General features: G+C 40.0%; 3 protein-coding genes across 5 annotated transcripts in view; 1 reads left to right on the top strand and 2 right to left on the bottom strand.

The window, feature by feature from the left end:
• Nucleotides 1–1688: 1688 nt before the first annotated feature.
• Nucleotides 1689–4234, bottom strand: LOC127362362 (trace amine-associated receptor 13c-like). The gene has a single exon (XM_051398020.1). It carries the CDS (start codon nucleotides 4152–4154, stop codon nucleotides 3123–3125), a length of 1032 nt encoding a protein of 343 aa, XP_051253980.1. The 5' UTR covers nucleotides 4155–4234; the 3' UTR covers nucleotides 1689–3122.
• Nucleotides 4235–8179: 3945 nt separating this feature from the next.
• Nucleotides 8180–21620, top strand: part of LOC127362358 (gap junction delta-2 protein-like) — a 678509-nt gene continuing 665068 nt past the window's right edge. Inside the window, exon 1 of one of the 2 annotated variants that reach the window (XR_007884432.1) lies at nucleotides 8180–8416. The gene's annotated coding sequence lies outside the window, so the exon portion shown is untranslated. The remainder of the gene's footprint in view (nucleotides 8417–21620) is intronic. The other variant, XR_007884433.1, reaches the window with a different exon arrangement.
• On the bottom strand, nucleotides 12473–15501 carry LOC127362366 (trace amine-associated receptor 1-like). 2 transcript variants are annotated; one of them, XM_051398028.1, is made up of 3 exons: nucleotides 15170–15192; nucleotides 14150–14239; nucleotides 12473–13491 (listed from the first exon to the last, which is right to left on the bottom strand). In XM_051398028.1, exon 3 carries the CDS (start codon nucleotides 13489–13491, stop codon nucleotides 12496–12498), a length of 996 nt encoding a protein of 331 aa, XP_051253988.1. In that variant the 5' UTR covers nucleotides 14150–14239; nucleotides 15170–15192; the 3' UTR covers nucleotides 12473–12495. The 2 variants fall into 2 exon arrangements, with proteins under 2 accessions (XP_051253988.1, XP_051253986.1); XM_051398026.1 differs by lacking the exon at nucleotides 14150–14239 and having other exon boundaries at nucleotides 15170–15501.

Raw genomic sequence — 21620 nt, 5'->3', positions numbered from 1 at the left:
CCAGGTCTTGAATTTCGTTCTCCAGCCCAGGCCACTACACACTCATGCGTGCCCTTTCGTGACTCTTGCTGATGCCCTGGTGTCACGTCACCTCTCATGCTGTGTGGGATGACGATGCAATCCCCATACAACACAAGTTATCCCATTGGTGGTATGCTTCAGCTTGTAACCGAACTACTCACATATTTTTGGCCATCCCTCGGTCACCAGTCTGCTCACTACCTGCAGGTCGGAGTCCTTTCTGGTCTCCTGCTTGATCTGTAACAGTTTGGAGAGTGACACTGGCCATACTATGTGAGCTGCATCTTAAAACACTTCAGTCCAACAGCTTGTTGCTACAGCAGTACACCACCCAGCCCGTAGCTGCTTGCCTCTTTGCTCACTTTTGTGGGTTGGTTTACATTGTAGAATGCAAGAGTGGGTGAAGTGAAGATGAGTTGCTTTACCTTGTTGAATGCATTGGCTTGCGCTGCGTCCCAGGTCCACGCAGCTTCACACTTCAACAGGTCGTTGAGGGGCTTTACCACTTCTGAGAGGTTGGGTAATGAACCATACCCAGTAACCTCCATAGGCTTGGCATGTCATCTAATGGCTGTAGCCCTGTAATAGCGCTTACTTTTGAGGGTTCAGGTTGGATGCTGTCTCCGTCAATGTGATGGATTTGATGGCAGTATGTGATCTATGGTAGGTAAAACGAATCTCTCTCTCTTCACAGCCATATTTAGTCGTTTTAGGTCAACACATATGCACACGTGCAATGTTGATGTACTTTGTTTTGACTTTTCCATAGAAAATGTCTGCCAGTGTCCTGCTTCAGTGTGTTAAGTTCATTCAGTCTTGCCGAATGGCAAACAACAGTTCCCATCCTTCTTGCAATTTATGCACTGTGTATTGTGCTTGTGGGTGTGGTCCTTACTGTACCTGATGCCCTTTTTCTGCCACCTCCATTGCGATGTCCTGTTGTGTGGAAACTGCCGCTGTTATGCCTCTTTCCGCTTCCTCTGTGTGGCTGTAGAGGTGCTGCTTGTGCTTGTCATTGTGCCACTTAGGCCGAGCTACCTCTTTTGTGTTGGCTTACTTGTCCCTTTATTTGCTCTGACTCTCACACATTCTTCACTACTCTTTCCAATGTCAGGTCTGTTATCAGTTGAACCAAACTGGCAGATCTCAGCTAGATTGCAGAGATATTCCTTTGCTTAGTTGCTTTGCTTTTGCCCTCGGAGGTATAAGCTGTTTCATAGACTTTCGGTACAAAGTAGCTCTTTAGCTTCAGTCTCATAATTATCATCAGCTTCCTCTTCCCTGAACACAAAAGTGTTAAAAACTTGTTCAGCTTCCTAGCTTAGTAGCCATACGATACCTCTGAAACCACATTCCACTGCTCCGGTTAAGTAAAGTCCAAGTTTTCTGGAGCGTTAAACTTTGCCATGATCTACGTTACATTTCTTCTGACACCATGTAAGTTATTGGTTGATGAATTAATATGGGCCATGTTATTCCTCACTTGAGACATTTACTAGAATAACTCATGGCACATCTTAAAAAGCTTGACAGACCCGAACTCAACTGCCGTTATCCTGCTTAACATTCTATGAAGGACCTAATTACTGCACATGCAGACATACACGAGAGGCTGCAAGGGCCCACAATTGGATAAATAGGAATGGGACATGAAACACTTCTCAAAATGTATCTCAAAAAAGCATTTTATTCATTTCAGCACACCATTTTATTTAATCTTATCTGTTATTGAATATGTTGTATTTTACTTATTTTTTGGGGTTTAACTTATTTTAATTGCCTTATTTTTTTGCCCCAATCCTGAACAGTTTTAATCCTGTTTCAACCATGTAAAGCACGTATAAATAGTAATGTTAAATCCTATATCAATCTAACACGTTACCTTGACGACAGCAAAACATGTTACATAACCTGCAATTGTGGGTTTGGGGGATTATTAAAGTATTTCTGATTCTGATTCTGACCATTTGGGACAGCCCTTATGGACTAATTGAGTATGCACATTAAAGTCCATGAAATATATCACATTACAATCCTTGAAAATATATGTTTTTTTAGATTTACGAGTACATAAAAATTACTTAATTAAAGTAACAAAGAGTGAATGTAAATCCACAGCAAGAATTACAAATCCAAGACATTGGACATGCAGCTTAGTGTAATGCTGCTGCTTAAATCTTAACAAAGATTATGAAAGTTGAACATTACATATTAAAGTCCAGTCTGCCAGATAATTTTAAAATACATTTATAATTGTCATCGTCGTCATCATCTTCTTCATATTCATCATCATTATCACCATCAGTCACTACTATTAGTGTAGTTGTTGCTACTGTTGCTTGCTGTGCACCTCTGTTTCCGTCTCTGTCCTTTGAAAAGTGTCCTGAGATAACTTAAGTTATGATTTGGTGCTATATAAATAAAATTGAATTGAATTGAATAAATTATTTAAAGGTTTCAAAACAAAATACTCTGATCTTGTCAGTCCTTGGTCCTTTTCAGTCAACTCTACAGTCCTCTGAGGTTGGTTAGCACTAGTCTGCTGACATGGAAACAAGATGGGCAACAAACTTCCACAAAGTATGCCTCAATTAATTACTTGATTCTGTTTTATGTAATTAACTGTTTTAGTCTCAATGTTTAATGTCTAATGTTTTATTACCTTGTCAACTGAAGCAGTTGTACATTTTAACTCCACTATATATATAATAAAAACAATACAGCTTCTCATGTAATACGTGTTAGGCACTATAAACCTTAGGTATATAATCATTTATTTATTATATGGTGGCACACAATGATTAGTCAATAACTGGAATGTAATGTAATAGTGTGAACTTTGGTGATAATCAGAATAACATAGAACCAAATGCTTAGGGACATTAAATGTTTAAATGTGGCTAAAGCTTTGATAGATTAATGTATTCAAAGTTTCCAAAAGGGTACAAAAATCTGCCACAGGCACATGGGACACAATGCTATAGAGATTGAAGCAGGAAAAAAAAGAATGTCAGTAAAAGTTAAATGTCCATCTAAGTTATGATTAAAGCATTTAAACCTGCTCTTAATGCAAAGACATCCACAAACACTCAACAGTACTGTTATAAATGTGTCAGAACATGCACCTTTATGGTTGAAGAATGGGGGTTAAATATTTTCAGATTGACAATGAGATAAAAACATTTCTTAAACCAAGGATAAAACAATGCATAAATAATTGGGTTTAAGGTTGAATTGAAGTAACCCAACCAAACAGATGCTTCAAAGATGGCAACAGGTGTGCTGAAGCCAGTAAAGGCATCGATTATTGAATTTATGAAAAAGGGCATCCAACAGAAGATGAATGCACCAAGCACAATACCCAGAGTCTTTGCAGCCTTGTGCTCAGACTGTTTAATCAACCCACCCTTTCCTCTGTCATTTGAACAATTGTTCATATCTCCAATCTTTCTTACATGCTCTTTAGCCACAATAAATATTTTAGTGTACAGACAAACCATTACAGTGCAGGGAAAGAAAAAGGCAGTAATACTATCTAAGACTCCCCAAAGGGGGTTAAAGAGAAGGTTACAACTGCCAAGGCAGTTTATTGATAGTATATAGTCCTCTAACCCTTCTATGTTAGCCTTGGAGTAAAGTAGTCCATAAGAGTAGACAGCAGCCAGTGTCCAGCTAACACATATCATAAACCAGGCCACTGGCATTGTGATTTTCCTAGAGTAATGCAGAGGATTGCAAATTGCTTGTTGTCTGTCTACAGCAATGCAAATTAGGTGGAAGATAGAGACACTGGTAAGAAACATATCAAAACTGGAGTGCAGCAGACAGAAGGCATCACCATAGAACCAGCAGCCATGAATGGTCCGGAAGGCACTGAAGGGCATAACAATAACACCCACTAGTAGGTCAGCAAGAGCAAGAGATAAAATAAACATGTTAGTAGGATTATGCAGCTGCTTGAAATGACTTATTGACACAATGACTACAGAGTTCCCCAAAATGGTAACCAGCATGCCAAAAGCAAACAACAAAGTGAGGGTAGCTTTGGTCCCCACACCAAACTGTGCTATAACACACGAAGCATTGGAGCCTGGAAAACAGTACAGCTCTTGAGAAAGGCTACCAGTCATCATAAACCCACAGACATATATGACAAAACCTAAACACAGGCATGGGTCAGTGATAGGGGGAGACTCACTCTTGTAAGAAAAGAGAGCGCATAATGTCACCACCTACAAATATGACACACTGGGCCATCCAATCAGAATGGAATTTATCAATGTGCATGTAAAACAGCCCCTCACACAGTAGTCTCTGTTTTGGCAAAACTGACAAAAAGTTAAGTATTTCACAGGAAAATTATTTTGTGGTAAAGTCACAAAAATTTATGTAATTTCTATGTAAAACAATAACCATGGACCAAGATTTGTGGGGGTCGGTGGGTGAGTGAATATCAACATTTTTGTCAGTGCAATATTCTATAAGCACTCATAACGAGGTAATAGGCCACTTCAGTGCATTTGTGATTAACATTATAGATATAATATATACATATAGTATTGTGACAATTGAGAAAACACAAAATGCATATGAAAAGTGTCAGCCTCTAACATACCAGTGCTTGATAAGCAAGAAAATATCAATACATTTGAGTATTAATATTATATTTTGCGATACTGTATCGATTCTCAAAATCGATTGATTTTAAAGCATTACATGGGCTGGTTCCACTTGAATTATTGTGGTCTATTGACTGAGGCCTTCTAGCAGTCCCAAAATCTAGGCTTCACTAACAAAGACCACAGCAATGAACGTATGGAATTTAGAAAGGTTTATTGCACGTAATTAATGTAATGTAAACTGATGTGGAGTACTGTAGGAGGGATGAATCAATCGGGAAAGGGTTGAGGGATGAAGGTATGAGGGTTGAGGGATGGGGTTAGGGGTCGAGGGAGAGCAGGATCGATTTTGGGGGATGGTGCGGATGGCGTAGTTTAGGTGGCTGAGCGGCGAGAGAAATTGTTGTTTAGTGCGTCTGCGAGCCAGGATGGGTGAGTGAGTCTTTTTTCTTGAGTAATTCCTGGTGGCAATGTGGGTTGGACTGATTCCGAATGTAGGGAACAGTGGACTGGGAAATGGACCGATCACAGATATATCTTTTATTTCTTTATAATAATAATTAATTAGTTTATCAAATATGTTGGGCTCGAAGGTGGCTGTAAGTTGTGGCGTATTTAGGAGGAATCTGACATGACCTGTAAACCTAGGTGAAAACCATGAGTAAATCTTTGTATGAGGTAGATAACAAATGGTTCTTTGATGTGGTGGCGAGAGCGTTGATATTAATTGGTGTATTAGGATACTAGTGGGCTGTGCTTAGTTGGATTATGGGGACACCCTTGGAGTGAGGGGCGTGGTTGAATGTTTGCGGATTTGGGGGTGATAGATGGATGAGGGGCTGATGAGGTCATACTGCGGAAAACTGCAGGGCTACGTTGATTTTAGGTGAGGTTGGTCAAGTATCAGAGACGTTTAACCATCCAGCTCTGACCTGCAGTTTGCAGTTCTCTGGGGACTTGAAGGTTGCATGTGGACAGATGTAATAAATGGGCGAGGTCGGCACATATACGTCTGTAAACTAATGTAACGATGAGGACTTTGAAATAAAACTATTAACTGTTGCAGGGGCTTGCTTGCTTTACCTGGACTAAGAGTTGAACCGGTATTTCAAACTAACAAAAAATATATATTACATATACATTTTAAGAATTTGCCATAGATGATTATCGTTAAATAAATATTAACAGGGAAGGAGAGGAGACCCTGGAACAAAGGGGGGACCAGGTCCTGATGGACCAAAAGGACAGAAGGCAAGTTCAGCACGCAGAATTAAATGGGCAAGGTTGACGTAGTGAGAGGCAAAAATCTGTTGTCTGAGAGTGGGTGACACAGGGGGTGGTCAGGAGGATAAGACTGGGCACACTGGAGGTAATGCAGAGGCTAGAGTGAAATTATTATGCATGGGAGGGTGGGTGGGAAAGCCCACGATTGGGCTATGTGGGGACCTGTGAAAAAAAAAAAAAAAGGAGGTGCATTAAATGAAGGAAAAGAAACACCAGGTACATATGAAGAAACGGGATGAAGATAAGGGTTTTGGCTGGTAGCATTGCCATGGATTGTAGTTGTGGGCACGCTCTGTGTGGCTGAGAAGGTCGGTGTTGGAATGGGAGGAGCGGAGGCAGCCAAAAAAGAGAGGACAGGGAAGTTAGAAATGAGAGAAGGAAAAAGGTTGCTAGGATGGAGGGATGCTCAGGTTGTTTTTAAAGTCTATGGTAAAGAAGAAGATGGATGAGAAGCCGAAATGGCAGGTACTGGGTTTGATATGACCTTGGGCTGATGAGGAAGGCTGAGCCGTGTTATGTACCGTGATGTCATCAGCGTTGCCGCATTGACCAGAACCGGAAGGGAAGCTCGGCGAGGAACAGTGGTGCTTTCCTTGAAGTGCGTGTAAAGTTGGAAAAGTTTTGCTTTGTTATTGGTGCATTGGAAGGGTACCCGCTGAGGAACCAACTCTGATTATTGGCAGCTCCATAGTCAGAAACGTTAAGTTAGCGAAGCCAGCGGCCATAGTTAAATGTATCCCTGGGGCCAGAGCGGGCGACATTGAATCCTATTTAAAACTGCTGGCTAAAGATAAACGTAAATATAGTAAGATTGTTATCCACGTCGGTGGTAATGACACCCGTTTACGTCAATCGGAGGTCACTAAGATTAATGTGGAGTCAGTGTGTAACTATGCTAAAACTATGTCGGACTCCGTAGTTTTCTGTGGACCCCTGCCCAATGTGACCAGTGATGACATGTATAGCCGCATGTCGGACTTCCACCGCTGGCTGTCGAGGTGGTGTCCAGCAAACGATGTGGGCTTCATTGATAACTGGAAGCCTTTTTGGGGAAAACCTGGTCTGATTAGGAGAGACGGCATCCATCCCACTTTGGATGGAGCGGCTCTCTTATCTAGAAATATGGCGAACTTTATTTCTAAAACCTGACAGTCCAGTGTTGGGACCAGGAAGCACAGCTGCTGTCTTACACACTTCTCTGCGCTTTCTTTAGAACAGTCACCCACCCAAAACCCCATAGAGACTATGTCTGTCCAACATAAAAACCTAATAAAAATTCAACTAACTCCTCAGTAGCACAAAATAAGAGAATGAAAAGTGGACTGTTAAATATCAGGTCTTTGTCCTCTAAAGCTGTTTTAGTGAATGAATTAATATCAGATTATGATATTGATTTACTTTGTCTTTCTGAGACCTGGTTGTCCCACGAGGAGTAAGTTAGCCTAAATGAATCCACCCCCCCCATCATATTACACACATTCCTCGAGGCACTGGCCGAGGAGGTGGAGTAGCAGCCATATATGATTCGAGCGTTTTAATGGACCCTAAACCTAAACTAAATTATAATTCATTTGAAAGCCTTGTTCTTAGTCTTTTTCACCCAAACTGGAAAACACTGCAGCCAGTTCTATTTGTTATAGTGTACCGCGCTCCTGGACCATACTCTGATTTTATATCTGAATTCTCAGAGTTTTTATCAAATTTAGTCCTTAAATCAGATAAAGTAATTATTGTAGGTGATTTTAATATTCATGTGAATGTTAACAATGACAGCCTTAGTAATGCATTTATCTCATTAATAGACTCAATTGGCTTCTGTCAGAGTGTAAATAAACCAACTCATTGTTTTAATCACACTCTTGACCTTGTTCTATCATATGTCATTGATATTGAACATTTAATAGTCTTCCCACATAATCCTTTCCTATCTGACCATTATTTAATAACTTTTGAACTCATACTATTAGATTATAAGCCATTAGGCAAAACTTCCTACAGCAGATGTCTATCTGACAGTGCTGTAGCTAAATTTAAGGAGGAGATTCCTTCAGTGTTTAATTCAATGCCATGTCTGAATTTAACAGAATCCTATAACAACTTTAGTTCCTCTGAAATTGATAATCTTGTTGATAGTGCTGCAGGCTCACTACGATCAACATTAATTCAATTCAATTAAATTTTATTTGTATAGCACCAATTCATAACAGAAGTTATCTCAGGACACTTTTCAAATAGAGTAGGTCTAGACTGAACTCTTTAAAACATTATTTACAGAGACCCAACAGGACCACCATGAGCAAGCACTTGGCGACGGGGGCAAGGAAAAACTGCCTGTTAAAAGGCAGAAACCTAGGACAGATCCTTCGGCTCTAGGTGGGTGGTCGTCTGTCTTGACCAGTTGGGGTGAAAGAGAGAGAGAGACAGAGACAGAGAGAGAGAGAGAGAGAGAGAGAGAGAGAGAGAGACAGACAGACAGACAGACAGACAGACAGGTGCACAGCAACAACAGTATTGGCAATGGCAATCTAGCAGGACCATGGCAGGAGGCTCCACCAGGATCGATAAGAACCTGCGAGACGAGAAAGCACAAGAACTCTGGGGAAGAAGTGAAGTTAGTAACATGCATTAATGGAACATGAATGAGTGCAGAAAGAGAGATGAAGAGAGGAGCTCAGTGCACCATGGGAAATCCCCCGATAGTCTAGGCCTATAGCAGCATAACTAAGGGATGGTTCAGGAATCACCTGATCCAGCCCAAACTATAAGCTTTATCAAAGAGGAATGTCTTAAGCCTACTCTTGAATGTGGAGAGGGTGTCTGCCTCCAGAACCACAACTGGAAGCTGGTTCCACAGGAGAGGAGCTTGGTAACTGAAGGCTCTGGCTCCTGTTCTACTTTTAGAGACTATAGGAACCACAAGTAGCCCAGCATTCAGAGAACGCAGTGTTCTAGTGGGGTAATAGGGTACTATGAGCTCTTTAAGATATGAAGGGGCCTGACCATGAAGAGCTTTATAGGTGAGGAGGAGGATTTTAAATTCTATTCTACATTTTACAGGGAGCCAGTGCAGAGAAGCTAGTACAGGAGAGATGTGATCTCTTTTTCTAGTTCCTGTCAGTACTCGTGCTGCAGCGTTCTGAATTAATTGGCAAGATAATCTTAAAACTTATAGAAAGGCCCTCCGTAATGCAAGAGGAGCCTATTACTCAGCACTAATAGAAGAAAATAAGAATAACCCTAGGTTCCTCTTCAGCACTGTAGCCAGGCTGACAGAGAGCCACAGCTCTACTGAGCCACATATCCCCAAAACCTTAAGTAGCAATGACTTCATGAGCTTCTTCTATAATAAAATTATTACTATTGTCTCTGTACTTGTATTATTAGATCTTAGTGCTGCATTTGACACCATTGACCATGATATTCTTTTACAGAGACTTGAGCATCAAATTGGCATTAAAGGAACCGCACTAAGCTGGTTTAAGTCATATTTATCAGATCGTTCGCAGTTTGTACATGTTAACGATGAATCTTCAATAAATACTACAGTTAGTCATGGAGTTCCACAAAGTTCTGTACTTGGACCAATACTATTTACTTTATATATGCTCCCTTTAGGCAACATTATTAGGAATCACTCCATTAACTTTCACTGTTATGCAGATGATACGCAGTTATATCTATCGATCAAGCCCGATGAAATTAATCACTTATCTAAATTACAAACATGTCTTAAGGACATAAAATCCTGGATGAGCTGCAATTTTCTGATGTTAAACTCAGAAAAAAATGAAATTCTTGTTCTTGGCCCCAAAAACCTTAGAGACTCACTGTCTAAAGATATAGTTACTCTAGATGGCATTACCTTGGCCTCTAGCACCACTGTCAGGAATCTTGGAGTTATCTTTGATCAGGATTTGTCTTTTAACTCCCACATGAAGCAGACCTCTAGGACTGCCTTCTTTCATTTACGTAATATTACAAAAATTAGACACTATCACAGACAGATTCAGAAAAACTAATCCATGCATTTGTTACTTCAAGGCTGGATTACTGCAACTCTTTATTATCAGGTTGCCCCAATAAGTCCATTAAAACGCTCCAATTAATTCAGAACGCTGCAGCACGAGTACTGACAGAAACTAGAAAAAGAGATCACATCTCTCCTATACTAGCTTCTCTGCACTGTAAAATGTAGAATAGAATTTAAAATCCTCCTCCTCACCTATAAAGCTCTTCATGGTCAGGCCCCTTCATATCTTAAAGAGCTCATAGTACCCTATTACCCCACTAGAACACTACGTTCTCTGAATGCTGGGCTACTTGTGGTTCCTATAGTCTCTAAAAGTAGAACAGGAGCCAGAGCCTTCAGTTACCAAGCTCCTCTCCTGTGGAACCAGCTTCCAGTTGTGGTTCGGGAGGCAGACACCCTCTCCACATTCAAGAGTAGGCTTAAGACATTCCTCTTTGATAAAGCTTATAGTTTGGGCTGGATCAGGTGAGTCCTGAACCATCCCTTAGTTATGCTGCTATAGGCCTAGACTATCGGGGAATTCCCATGGTGCACTGAGCTCCTCTCTTCCTCTCTCTTTCTGCACTCATTCATGTTCCATTAATGCATGTTACTAACTTCACTTCTTCCCCGGAGTTCTTGTGCTTTCTCGTCTCGCAGGTTCTTATCGATCCTGGTGGAGCCTCCTGCCATGGTCCTGCTAGATTGCCATTGCCAATACTGTTGTTGCTGTGCACCTGTCTGTCTGTCTGTCTCTCTCTCTCACTCTCTCTCTCTGTCTCTCTCTGTCTCTGTCTCTCTCTCACCCCAACTGGTCGAGACAGACCACCACCCACCTAGAGCCGAAGGATCTGTCCTAGGTTTCTGCCTTTTAACAGGCAGTTTTTCCTTGCCCTTGTCGCCAAGTGCTTGCTCATGGTGGTACTGTTGGGTCTCTGTAAATAATGTTACAAAGAGTTCGGTCTAGACCTGCTCTATTTGAAAAGTGTCCTGAGATGACTTCTGTTATGAATTGCCGCTATACAAATAAAATTGAATTGAAGTTGTTTCCTCAGCGGGTGTGTCGCTGAGTGGAGAAAATGTATTAGAAACGTGAATGGGTTTGTGGTGAATTGGGGGCTTCTGCGGTTTGCAGTCAGCCATTGCTAACTGCTAATGTTAATGAAGCTAGCGTGTGTGAAAACTTTTGTAAATAGCGAAAAGTCGCTAAAAGAAGGAGTAGCTCCGAGTGTTTTAGGTAGAACTAGTCTACATTTGAATGTAAAGTGGGAAAATAACCGCTGTAACGAGTAAAATAAATTTAGATTTAGCGTTCACTGGACAGAGCTACAGCACCAAACAGTGTACACAGAGCAGGAAGTAAACCGGAAATGATTCAGTACGCTTACCGTAGCATGTCCAACCAATAGCTGTGAAAAGTTCACTTCTTCCCTGGAGTTCTTGTGCTTTCTCATCTCGCAGGTTCTCATGGATCCTGGTGGAGCCTCCTGCCATGGTCCTGCTTGGCTGCCATTGCTAATATCACTGATATTATTGTTATTATTATTATTAATAATATTATTACTACAGTTACTATTATTACTATTGTGCTCTGCTCATTTTCCCCCATTGTTGTTGTCGTCGCCATCATCTTCTTCATGTTCATCATCATCAGTCACTACTATTAGTGAAGTTGCTGCTACTGTTGTTGCTGTGCATCTTTGTCTGTCTGTCTGTCTGTCTGTCTGTCTCTCTCTCTCTCTCGCTCCAACTGGTCGAGGCAGATGACCACCCACCTAGAGCTGAAGGGTCTGTCCTAAGTTTCTGCCTCTTAACAGGCAGTTTTTCCTTGCCCCCATCACCAAGTGCTTGCTCATGGTGGGAACTGTTGGGTCTCTGTAAATAATGTTTTAAAGAGTTCGGTCTAGACCTGCTCTTTTTGAAAAGTGTCCTGAGATACTTATGAATCCACGCTATACAAATAAAATTGAATTGAATTTAATTGAAATTTAATATGTGTTCAATGGATTACATGGCTGTATCGATCACAACAACGCTGTCGAGATCCCTGTCTCTACTTAGGTACATCATATACTGTATTTAATCTATCGACGCCACAGGTCGACTTCCATGGAGTCTGCCATGTTGAACCACTGTGTTTCTACAGTAGCCCAGAAGGGACAAACCAAACACTGGCTCTAGGGGTGTTTGCCTTTTACGCACATTTTGCAGACAGTTTTTTCTTCACACTTGGAATGGCAGGTGAGGCAGTTGTGATCTGCAACTACACTGCGACTAACTATCCTATACACTGGACCTTTAAAAGGTTCATCTTCATCCCAAGAGTCATCTATATTCTTAACTCTACAGAGTGACTAATGAGATCTATGCCCTGACATGAACTGTTTAAAAATGTGTAATATGACCTTGTCTGTGTGTTTCTACTAACTACTGTCTGTTTTTTATGATATATTTTGATGAGCTGAAGACAAATTCTATAGCCTGCTGGACAATAAATATATATTCTACTCTAAAAAATAGAAGAAAAAAGAACATCCACTTCCCAGAGGTGTCTGCATCAATTTATTCTGTAAAAAGTGTGGTCTCTGAAATGTCAGATTTAAAAACTTTACCTGAAGCAAATAATCGAAATGCCTTTCTGAACCAGCTGTAAAAGAATGCATATATTAAAGGGTTGACAGCAGAATTCATGTAGCCCACCCATACAAGGGTTTCAAACAAAGCAGGTGGTGTTGAGTAATTGATAAAGGGATCAATGATGTTACATACAAAAAAAGGAGTCCAAAAAGAAAGAAAGCCCCCCATTATGATAGCAAGTGTTTTGGTGGCTTTTGTCTGGCTTGTATTTGATACTTTTGTTGAGCTCATGCAGCTTGTATTCTGTATGCTGCGCAGCTGTCTCTGTGCCACCAGGAAAATCTTCAGGTAAACAGCAAGCATTATTATTCCTGGGATGTAAAATGAAAGTACTGATGAGACTGTACTCGATAGTCCACTCTGAAACAAAACACAGCTCCCTTCACACGCAATGTAGTTATAGTAGAACTCCTCAATCCCCCAAATATTTAACCTGAGAAAAATCATTCCAAAGCCTATAAGAGCTGAAACACTCCAAGTGGTCAGAATCATGATCAACACAGCGTTAACAGTTACCTTTCTCCTGTACTGGAGAGGCTGGCAGACAGCGTAGTGTCGGTCCAGTGATATGAATGACAGGTTTAGTATTGACGCTGTACACAACATGACATCAGAGCTCATGTAGACTTTACAGAAGACGTCACCAAAATACCAGCAAGTCTCTATGCATCGAATCATACTGGGGAACATGACTAACAACCCCAGAAGGAGGTCAGAAACAGCCAGAGACACTAAGAGGCAATTGGTTGGAGTGTGGAGCTGCTTAAAATAGGTGATAGAGACAGTTACCAACAGGTTTCCACACACTGTTATGATGACTGTGAACCCCAGAATCACGTAGAGGGTGATGCGTGTGGGCAAGGGATAGATGGTCCTCAGACATGAAGCATTTATGTACTCGTAGCAGAGCGCCGGCTCCATCTGTTTGAAGGGAGAATGATAAATTCAGGAATAGACTGAAACGTGCTGAAACATATCTTTTTGAGTCTATATTTCTTTATTTAAAATAAAATCTGTGGCATTTATACCAAGATTAATTTGCTGAACGCTAATTAAATAATAGTTTTAATTTTCAATAATATGTCATGATAACCCATAGAAGATGCAACAAAAGGTGGCACAGAGAGGGGCGAGGAAGGCAAAACTTAACACTTTAATCAAATATTCTAAGATTACTTTAATTTGTTGTGCTAAATAACATCAGGCTGTTTACATTTATTTATTAGTAATATGAGTTATATGCATGTCATAGTAACCCATTTATTTTAATATGCAACAAAAGGTAGCATGGAGAGGGGTGAGGAGGACAAAACATAAGGGCCTAAGCAGTACAGGTTGAAATTTATTTGAAAAACAATTTGGAGGAGAAACATTAACTAATTGTAATGACAGCTGTAATATTCAACTATAAAGAGTGTCAACATTTTAGCACAGAAAATTTACAGTATGTGTAAATAGACTAAAAGATACAATGTGTGTTTGTCAAAGGAAGCTAATGTCAGTAAGGTGAAATCCTGTGAAAAATAAGGCGCTGCCGCTTTTGCAGGGGAGGAGAATACACGCACTTCAACAGACTCACAAGGAAAAAGGTCCTGTCTGGTGCTCTCAAGCAGGGCAATCTTGTATCAGGAGAAACTTCAGAGATATACCTTAAAGTAACTGGAGCACACTGAGTAAGGTAACAAATGTTATTCAATGACTAATGTTTCAGTGGTGGTGCATCTTCATCAGACTCAAACTGAGCAGAAAGTCACATAAGAGCTTTGATTAGGCCCAGTCCGACCCAGTTCTGTGTAAGGCTGGAATGAGCCTGTACCACGGAAACAGTTCTGTGCCCGAGACCAACCCAAACCCACATTTCTGCTTAAGAAAATGTAAGTAATTAACTAAATTAAACTACATTGTGCAAATGGTATAGTGTAAATTACTATCAAAACAAATAACAAATTCACTGATTAATTACAGTTGAATGCATTATAAATGAAATATTAAATATATCATTTTAAAAAATCTAATTCAGTCCCAAGCCTGATACGTGGCAGCAGTTTTGGGCCCGAACCTGGTGGGCCATTTCAGGTCCAAGTGGGCAGAGAATCAAAGCTCTAACTCACATTCTCTTAAATAACCTCCTTTAATAAAACTACACATCAATCTTAGAAAGTGAGAAAGTCCATAAAATGTATGAAAATATAATATCAAATAGCTTGTATTAAAACACACATATCAATACTATCTACGCAACGTTAATTAGAAGCATATAAAATAATATCAGTTGATTAAAGGTACCCATGTAAGAGATGTATGAGACAACATCTACTACTAGATTAAACACACATCATAAAAAATCAGCCAGTGTCGAAACTAGTAGTGAATTGGCTAAAACCAGTGCTGCAAATCTTACACCAGACATCAGAAGGTAAATTTCATTTGATGAAATGCATTTATGCCACTGATGTAATGATTAGCTATCAAGCACCAGTCTGCTTACGTAAAATAAACATTTGCAATCAATGATTTATTTAAAAACTGCTCATAAATCACTTAAAATATGATATTCAAAGCATATTCAAACACAGCTGTGCTTCAATCCGACACTTACCTTCCATAGCCAGCTGGGCAGTATGAATCTGCCTCATATGGGGTCAGTTTGAGCTATACTTATACTTATAGACCTGCAGGGAGTAAGGTTGGACAGTCTGTCCCTGTTGATAATGTCCTGTAGGAGGTGACTATCTCCTCACAGTTCAAGGTGTACTAGCATATTTAAAGATTTAAAAGATTAAAAGGAAGCTTTGAAAGTTCAGCCTATATGGTTTTAAAAATGACAAACAGGATTTGAAAATTTGAAGTCAAGATCTTAAAGTGACTAAATGCCTTATAGTTAGGTATGTCTGGAGATATTCAAGGAATTATGGAGGTATTATTTTAGCAATATTTTCCAAGCAGCAGGACAGTCCTACCAGAGGGTTTAACTTATAGCTGTAACTAGGGCTGCCCTTGAAACGTCAGTGATTCAAATCATCAGTTGAGAAGACCCAAAGTTGACTCGTACTATGTCAGCTGAATCTCTCCTGTACACGGAGCAATGCAGCAGCGGCAGCATGGCAGGCTGAGTCTCAAAATGACCACAAACCCCAAAACTAACGCCAGCAGCTGCTCCGACCCTCTCAGCTCCGCTGCCGACTGTCAATGAAATCAGCTAAACAATTTTTGACCTGTAACTCATTGACCTGACTGAGTCAAATGGTTTGTTACACAGAACCATCTGGGAAGTCGTGGTTGGAAACTGTGGAATAGGGAAGGCACTTTAAAAAAATACTTTGTAGTTGATTGGATAAACCATCTGTCTATCACTGTCAGAGGCACACTCCAACCAATCAGATCAATGAACCATAACGTAGTCAAACTCTTAATGAAGCCAGTCAGGAAAAGAGCAAAAACATATTTTCCATGGAGAAAATTCTTCAAGTGATATTCTTTGTTCTTCTTTCCATGAAAAATGTCCATGCAGGTGTATAAAGCTGATTGACAGTCTACATGGTGGTTGTATTCCACTGGATGTCAATCTCCGGTCTCAATAGCTCATAAATCTTGCTGCTGCATTTATACATTTCTGTATTACACCAAGCAGATGTGGAAGTTTTTGTAATAAGCCATGTTCAAATATTTTTGGGTTGTAATCTGTAGGTAGTAGGCTATATGTCTCTGATGTCTTGGTACAGTTTAAAAGTGCAGCTCGGTTTCCACCTGGGTGGTCTCTGAGGAGCCAGGTCTGCCTTTCTCCATGGCAAGGATGTGCTCGCTGACTCTGTACATGGTCCCAGATTTCCTTCTAAATCTGTCACAGCGGTCGGGTTAATCTGCCACTGAGTATTCTCTGTTTAGGGCCTAATTGCATCCAGTTTGCTCAGTTTTTTGTTTGATTCTGTCCGAGGTGTCAAATAGTTTTCTTTTTGTTATCGTATGATTTGGTTTAGTTAAATGGGATCTCCGTATGTGTTTGTAAACCCCCAGCTGGCTGCGAGGGCTTCTCTCTAGGGTCTCTGTAGGTGAGGGTCTTGTTGTGAAGTATGTTTGGGTCACTGTCTTTTAGTATATTTACACTATCAGTAATTTATTTTCCATTTTTAGGTTGTTTCCTAACTTACCCCTTACCATATTTTAACCCAAACCAAGTTGTTTTTTGAGTTATGAGTTATTGGATTACAGTGCAGGTGACATAAGTCATTATGTTGTGTTTATATTCAGGTTATATTGTTGTGTTGTTGATTTGATTAACGCAGGTTACTGTAGTAACTGTAGTCTCTGAGACAGTGTTAAGGTGATGTTAGTTAATGTTATGCTTCACACAGACGCTATCTTTGCATGCAACTAACTCCCTTTTAACGGCACCGTTAATCTATGATCACACACACACATACATACACACCTAAATTCGGCCTTAACCTCAGCACATACATGAGGAGAGGGAAATCAAACCCTCCCGCTCCTCCATGCTCTGTCTCTCACCAACACGTGTTTCATACTCGGCTGAAACATCTGGTCAGAGGACAAAGGAAACACACCTTTTCTGGCGCGCAACCCCCCATGCACACAGACACAGACACACACACACACACACAACGTCATTTATGAAGAACTCCAAAGCCTTCCACTTTAATTATTAATAGTGATTTTTGTTATAGTTATTAATTTAAGTATCAATCTGATTTCTAAATTAATAGTGTAGTGGGTTTTTTTTAGACTGATCAATCAATCATTGGCTATCGTTTCCCTTATTTAAGGGTGGTGCCCCAAGGAACTTTATTTTAATTAAAGTCATTTTCTATTATCTTTTGACAATTAATACACTTTGATAACCATAATGAATTGATTGCACCAATATGTTTAAACCTCTGTTGTACCAACAAATGGTACCACTGTGATTTACCATAGCACCTACATTATGTTCTAAAAACTTTAAATCAACACTGATTTGACATCGGACATCATCCCCGGTCTCCTGGGTTTGTTTGACCCATCCATCCACCCCATCCATCTCGCATCTCTTGCATTGGAGTTAGATAGTAGTGTCATACATACACTATCTTGTGCATCTGTATGAAACAAAGGTATTATCAAACTTCGGCAGAGCCTGAAATGGGCGAGAACTCTGATTTTTGTCCACATGAATACCCTTACTTCTTAATGAGTACTGCATTGGATTTGGCGGCCTGGGAATGAGAATGAGTTACTACTATTAAATGGGATCCGAATGGAATTGGATACTGTAGTATCTGCTCTGACTATGTGCTTTGCCAGAATCACCACGTGACAAAATATTTTAGGAAATCAGTAGCCTGTTTAAAAGATTGATGCTATTAAATGACAATTACTTTTCAAATTTTGATTCAGTGTGTTGTGTGTTTAAATTTAGTTTTGATGGAAGCACACTAGCAAAAGCAAGAACAGAAAGATGCATCAGTTATACAAATGTGCAAGTGTTCTGGTCCCCCTGTCCATATCAGGTATATGTCTTTTGTCCTACAATCAAACATGGGGAGAACATGCATGCTACACACAAAAAAAAGAAAAAGCCAGAAGTTGCAACATAATGAGAAATCATAGCAGTTTTACACTAAAGTTTTGTGTTCATTATTGGAAACGGCATACTATGATATAACGTATATTTTTAGTTTGTGTCTGGTGTAATAATTAATGCAACATAAACAGCAATTAGAAGTGTGAATCAAGGTCTGGTGGGGATGCAGACAGATGTTAGCCTCCTCTCCTGACTTCTCACACCTCCAAGAACTGGGAACTCATTACCACTGTCTGTACTGGCACCTCCTCAACGAGGGAGCTCATTATTTTCAGAGAGTTAGGAGAGTGGCTTTAACTGCATATCGTAAACAAATTAGTGACCTGTCACTAAATTCAAAAACATAAACTCTAGAAAGAAATATTATTGACAATCCAACTTATTTCAGTTTTGTAAGACAATTGTTTGAACTCATAGTTTGTATTATTAGTTGAGAAATTGTGTGTGTTTAAATCCTTTTTATGTTTCTTTTGTCCATCCAAGAATTTCACAAGATTTCACAAGAGGCAATTAAAGGTCCCCCAACATTTAGGAGGATCTATTGTCAGAAATGGAATATAATATTCATGTTTTCATTAATGTATCCTGAATCACCTGAAAATAAGAATAGTCTTTTCTTACTTTAGAATGAGCCATTTGCCTTCCATGGAGTCTGTAATGTTTCTACAGTAGCCCAGAATGGACAAACCAAACACTGGCTATGGACAGGGTTGTTCACTGTTAACCTTTTTATACTGTTAGATGCCACTAAATCCTACACACTAATCCTTTAATTATTATCATTAGTAACACCTGTGTTTATCCTACTTTTTCATGTCAAAAGCGTGCTGTGAAAACAATCTATTGGTTGTATGGATCAAAAAGAATAATGCATATATTTAGATTTTTCCTTTGTGTTCTGCATCACTTTTCTGTCCAGCTTTTCCCTGGTTCCCCTCTGCCAGCGAGTTCAACCCAGTAGTTCAATTCAATTCAATTCAATTCAATTCAATTTTATTTGTATAGCGCCAATTCATAACAGAAGTTATCTCAGGACACTTTTCAAATAGAGCAGGTCTAGACCGAACTCTTTAAAACATTAGTTTTAGTTTAGTTTAGATAGATAGTAGTCTATCTCATCTGTTGGCCCCCCGCCAGAAGGATGTTGTACCTCTTAGGACCCAGAGCTCTTCAGAGAGAAGCCAAATTTCACAACCCTAATCTAGCAGATTTAGCTCAAGAAAGATGCTACAGTGTGGCAGAAGAGCTACAAGGTTCCTGAGCGGTTGGTGCCAAAGAAATAAGAAATAAAATCTCAAATTGAACTGGGTCTAACTGAGGTATTAAGCAGTGCATGAAAGATTTTCCATTCACTTTAAATACCCAAATTCTGCCTTTCAATTTCATCCCATCCCAGAATGGATGACTTGGTGGACAGCATTGAGAGAGCAAAGTACACCGCCAACCTGGACCACTATTGAACACTAAACACTATTGGCAGGTTGCGTTGTCAAACTTTCAAACTCCATTTGCTATGCAGTTGTTCAGAGTGATGCCATTTGGCCTCCAGGGGGCGCCAGCTACATTTCAGAGACTAATAAACCATGTTCTGAAAGATGTGTCAGAGTTTTCAGCTTCTTGGATGATGTGGTGGTTTTCAGCCAGTGTTAGGAGGAACATCTGCAACTAGTCCTGCAATGTATTGAAGTGTTGAAGCTGCAGTGTTAACCATCACTCTGCAGAAATGTGCTGTAGCCAAGAAAGAGGTTGAGAATGTGTTTGTTTAGTTTGTTCTGCCTCTGTCTTCCACGTAAACAAGCATGAACACATGTCTTAGGTCAGAAACCAAAGAGTAAAGTGATTTTTGTGGGGGGGCCTTTATTTTGATAGAGCAACTTTAGAGTGACAGGAAAGTGGGGTAGAGAGAATGAATGACACACAACAAAGGGCCGCAGGTTAGGACTCAGGGACCAGGGTCCTTTACCCCTTGTCCTCCCCTGATCTTATCCTGATAAGATCACAATTAACTGAACACCGCTCATGTTTGTATTTGGCAACCTGGGAATGAGCTTGGGCTGTGAAGCATGTAGGAGAAACACGGCAACCTACCTGCAATGCAACCCACGGCTTCCGTGGATAAAAGTGGCTCATTCAAACGTAACAAACACATGATTCTTATTTCCATGTGATACACATAATGAAAACATACATATGAATAGTATATTCTTTTTCTGAAAGTAGATTCTCCCAAATGTTACACACTGGACCTGTAAGCCACATAATGAACAAAGTCATCTGTGGAGTTCCAATGCGACCTACAAAAGTCCAGAGTTCAATATCGAACACACTTTAATTGCTGTTTCTAAATTAAAGTTCAGTGTTCACTGACATTCAGAAGACAGAAATCTGTGAGCAGCAAGCTCACTCTGTGGTACCAGTAAACTCTCACGCAAGTTGTTGTTACAACTGACGCTGAATGTGTGAAATACAAGAATAGGAAACTCTGCTGCAAAGGGGCTTAAATTTTTTGTTGCCTGCCATGTGGACTGAAGGACATGTCCTGGGTTAATAAATTAATCATATTGAAATTTCAAACTGTAAACGGCAGCTGTCAATAGGTTTAATTTAAATCCACCCATTAAAAGATAATGTTGCCCCTGTGTGGTGCCCAACTTACATTAGAGTAACTTTATGTGACACTTTTAAAAAGGGAACTCCGCAATATTGTTGTTGGTTTTTTTGCTGTAAATAAATCAGTCTTGTTGGCATATGAAGGTAGTACAGGTCATTTTCCCAACAAAAGAAATATTGTGTGTTTTGGAGGCAATATGGGTGTTTTTTTGGTTTCGTTTTGGAATAGTTGTTTATATTGTTTTGGTACTAGTATGCCACACGACAAGGGGGCAGTAACATGTTGGCAATGGTTCACAAAATCAAGTAATAAATATCCACAGGTGTGTGGGGTGATACAAAATGACAAACAACAGGATGAATACAATTATGCAATTATGCATTATGCTAAATAATGCACAAGTATGAACACAACTCACTAAGAAAACCACATTCTTCAGTCTACAATGACAGCAAGACAAGAGAAGGATAAAGGTTGATGAGCTATGCACATAAAGATTATATTGTCGCGTTTTATTCACCACTGTGGCTATCAGTGCTGGGCCAATTAGTTATAAAAACTGCACAGAATGCTCGGATTTGAAAATTTGGTTCAGCTGAATCCTCTCACCCCTCCCTAACTGTGACGAAATAGGCCAGACTCTGAGGTCTATTACATATGCTGACACCCACCGCAACACAAAATATGTAGCCACAAAGCCACGTCTCCTACAGGTGATTCTCCCTCACTCTCTGATGCATTGTTCAAATATGGAGAGAGGGCAGAATTACATGTATGCCTGCCTCCAACTGTGGCGCTGTGCATCATGAATTTGTTGGAGAGAAAATAACTAAACAGCAAGTAATAGCAAAAGTCAGG

The sequence above is a fragment of the Dicentrarchus labrax genome, unplaced genomic scaffold (genome assembly GCF_905237075.1).
Source record: "Dicentrarchus labrax unplaced genomic scaffold, dlabrax2021, whole genome shotgun sequence".
In the NCBI taxonomy this organism is placed as follows: domain Eukaryota; kingdom Metazoa; phylum Chordata; class Actinopteri; family Moronidae; genus Dicentrarchus; species Dicentrarchus labrax.
The sequence above is the reverse complement of the archived record's forward strand: the minus strand, read 5'-3'. Positions and strand labels throughout refer to the sequence as shown.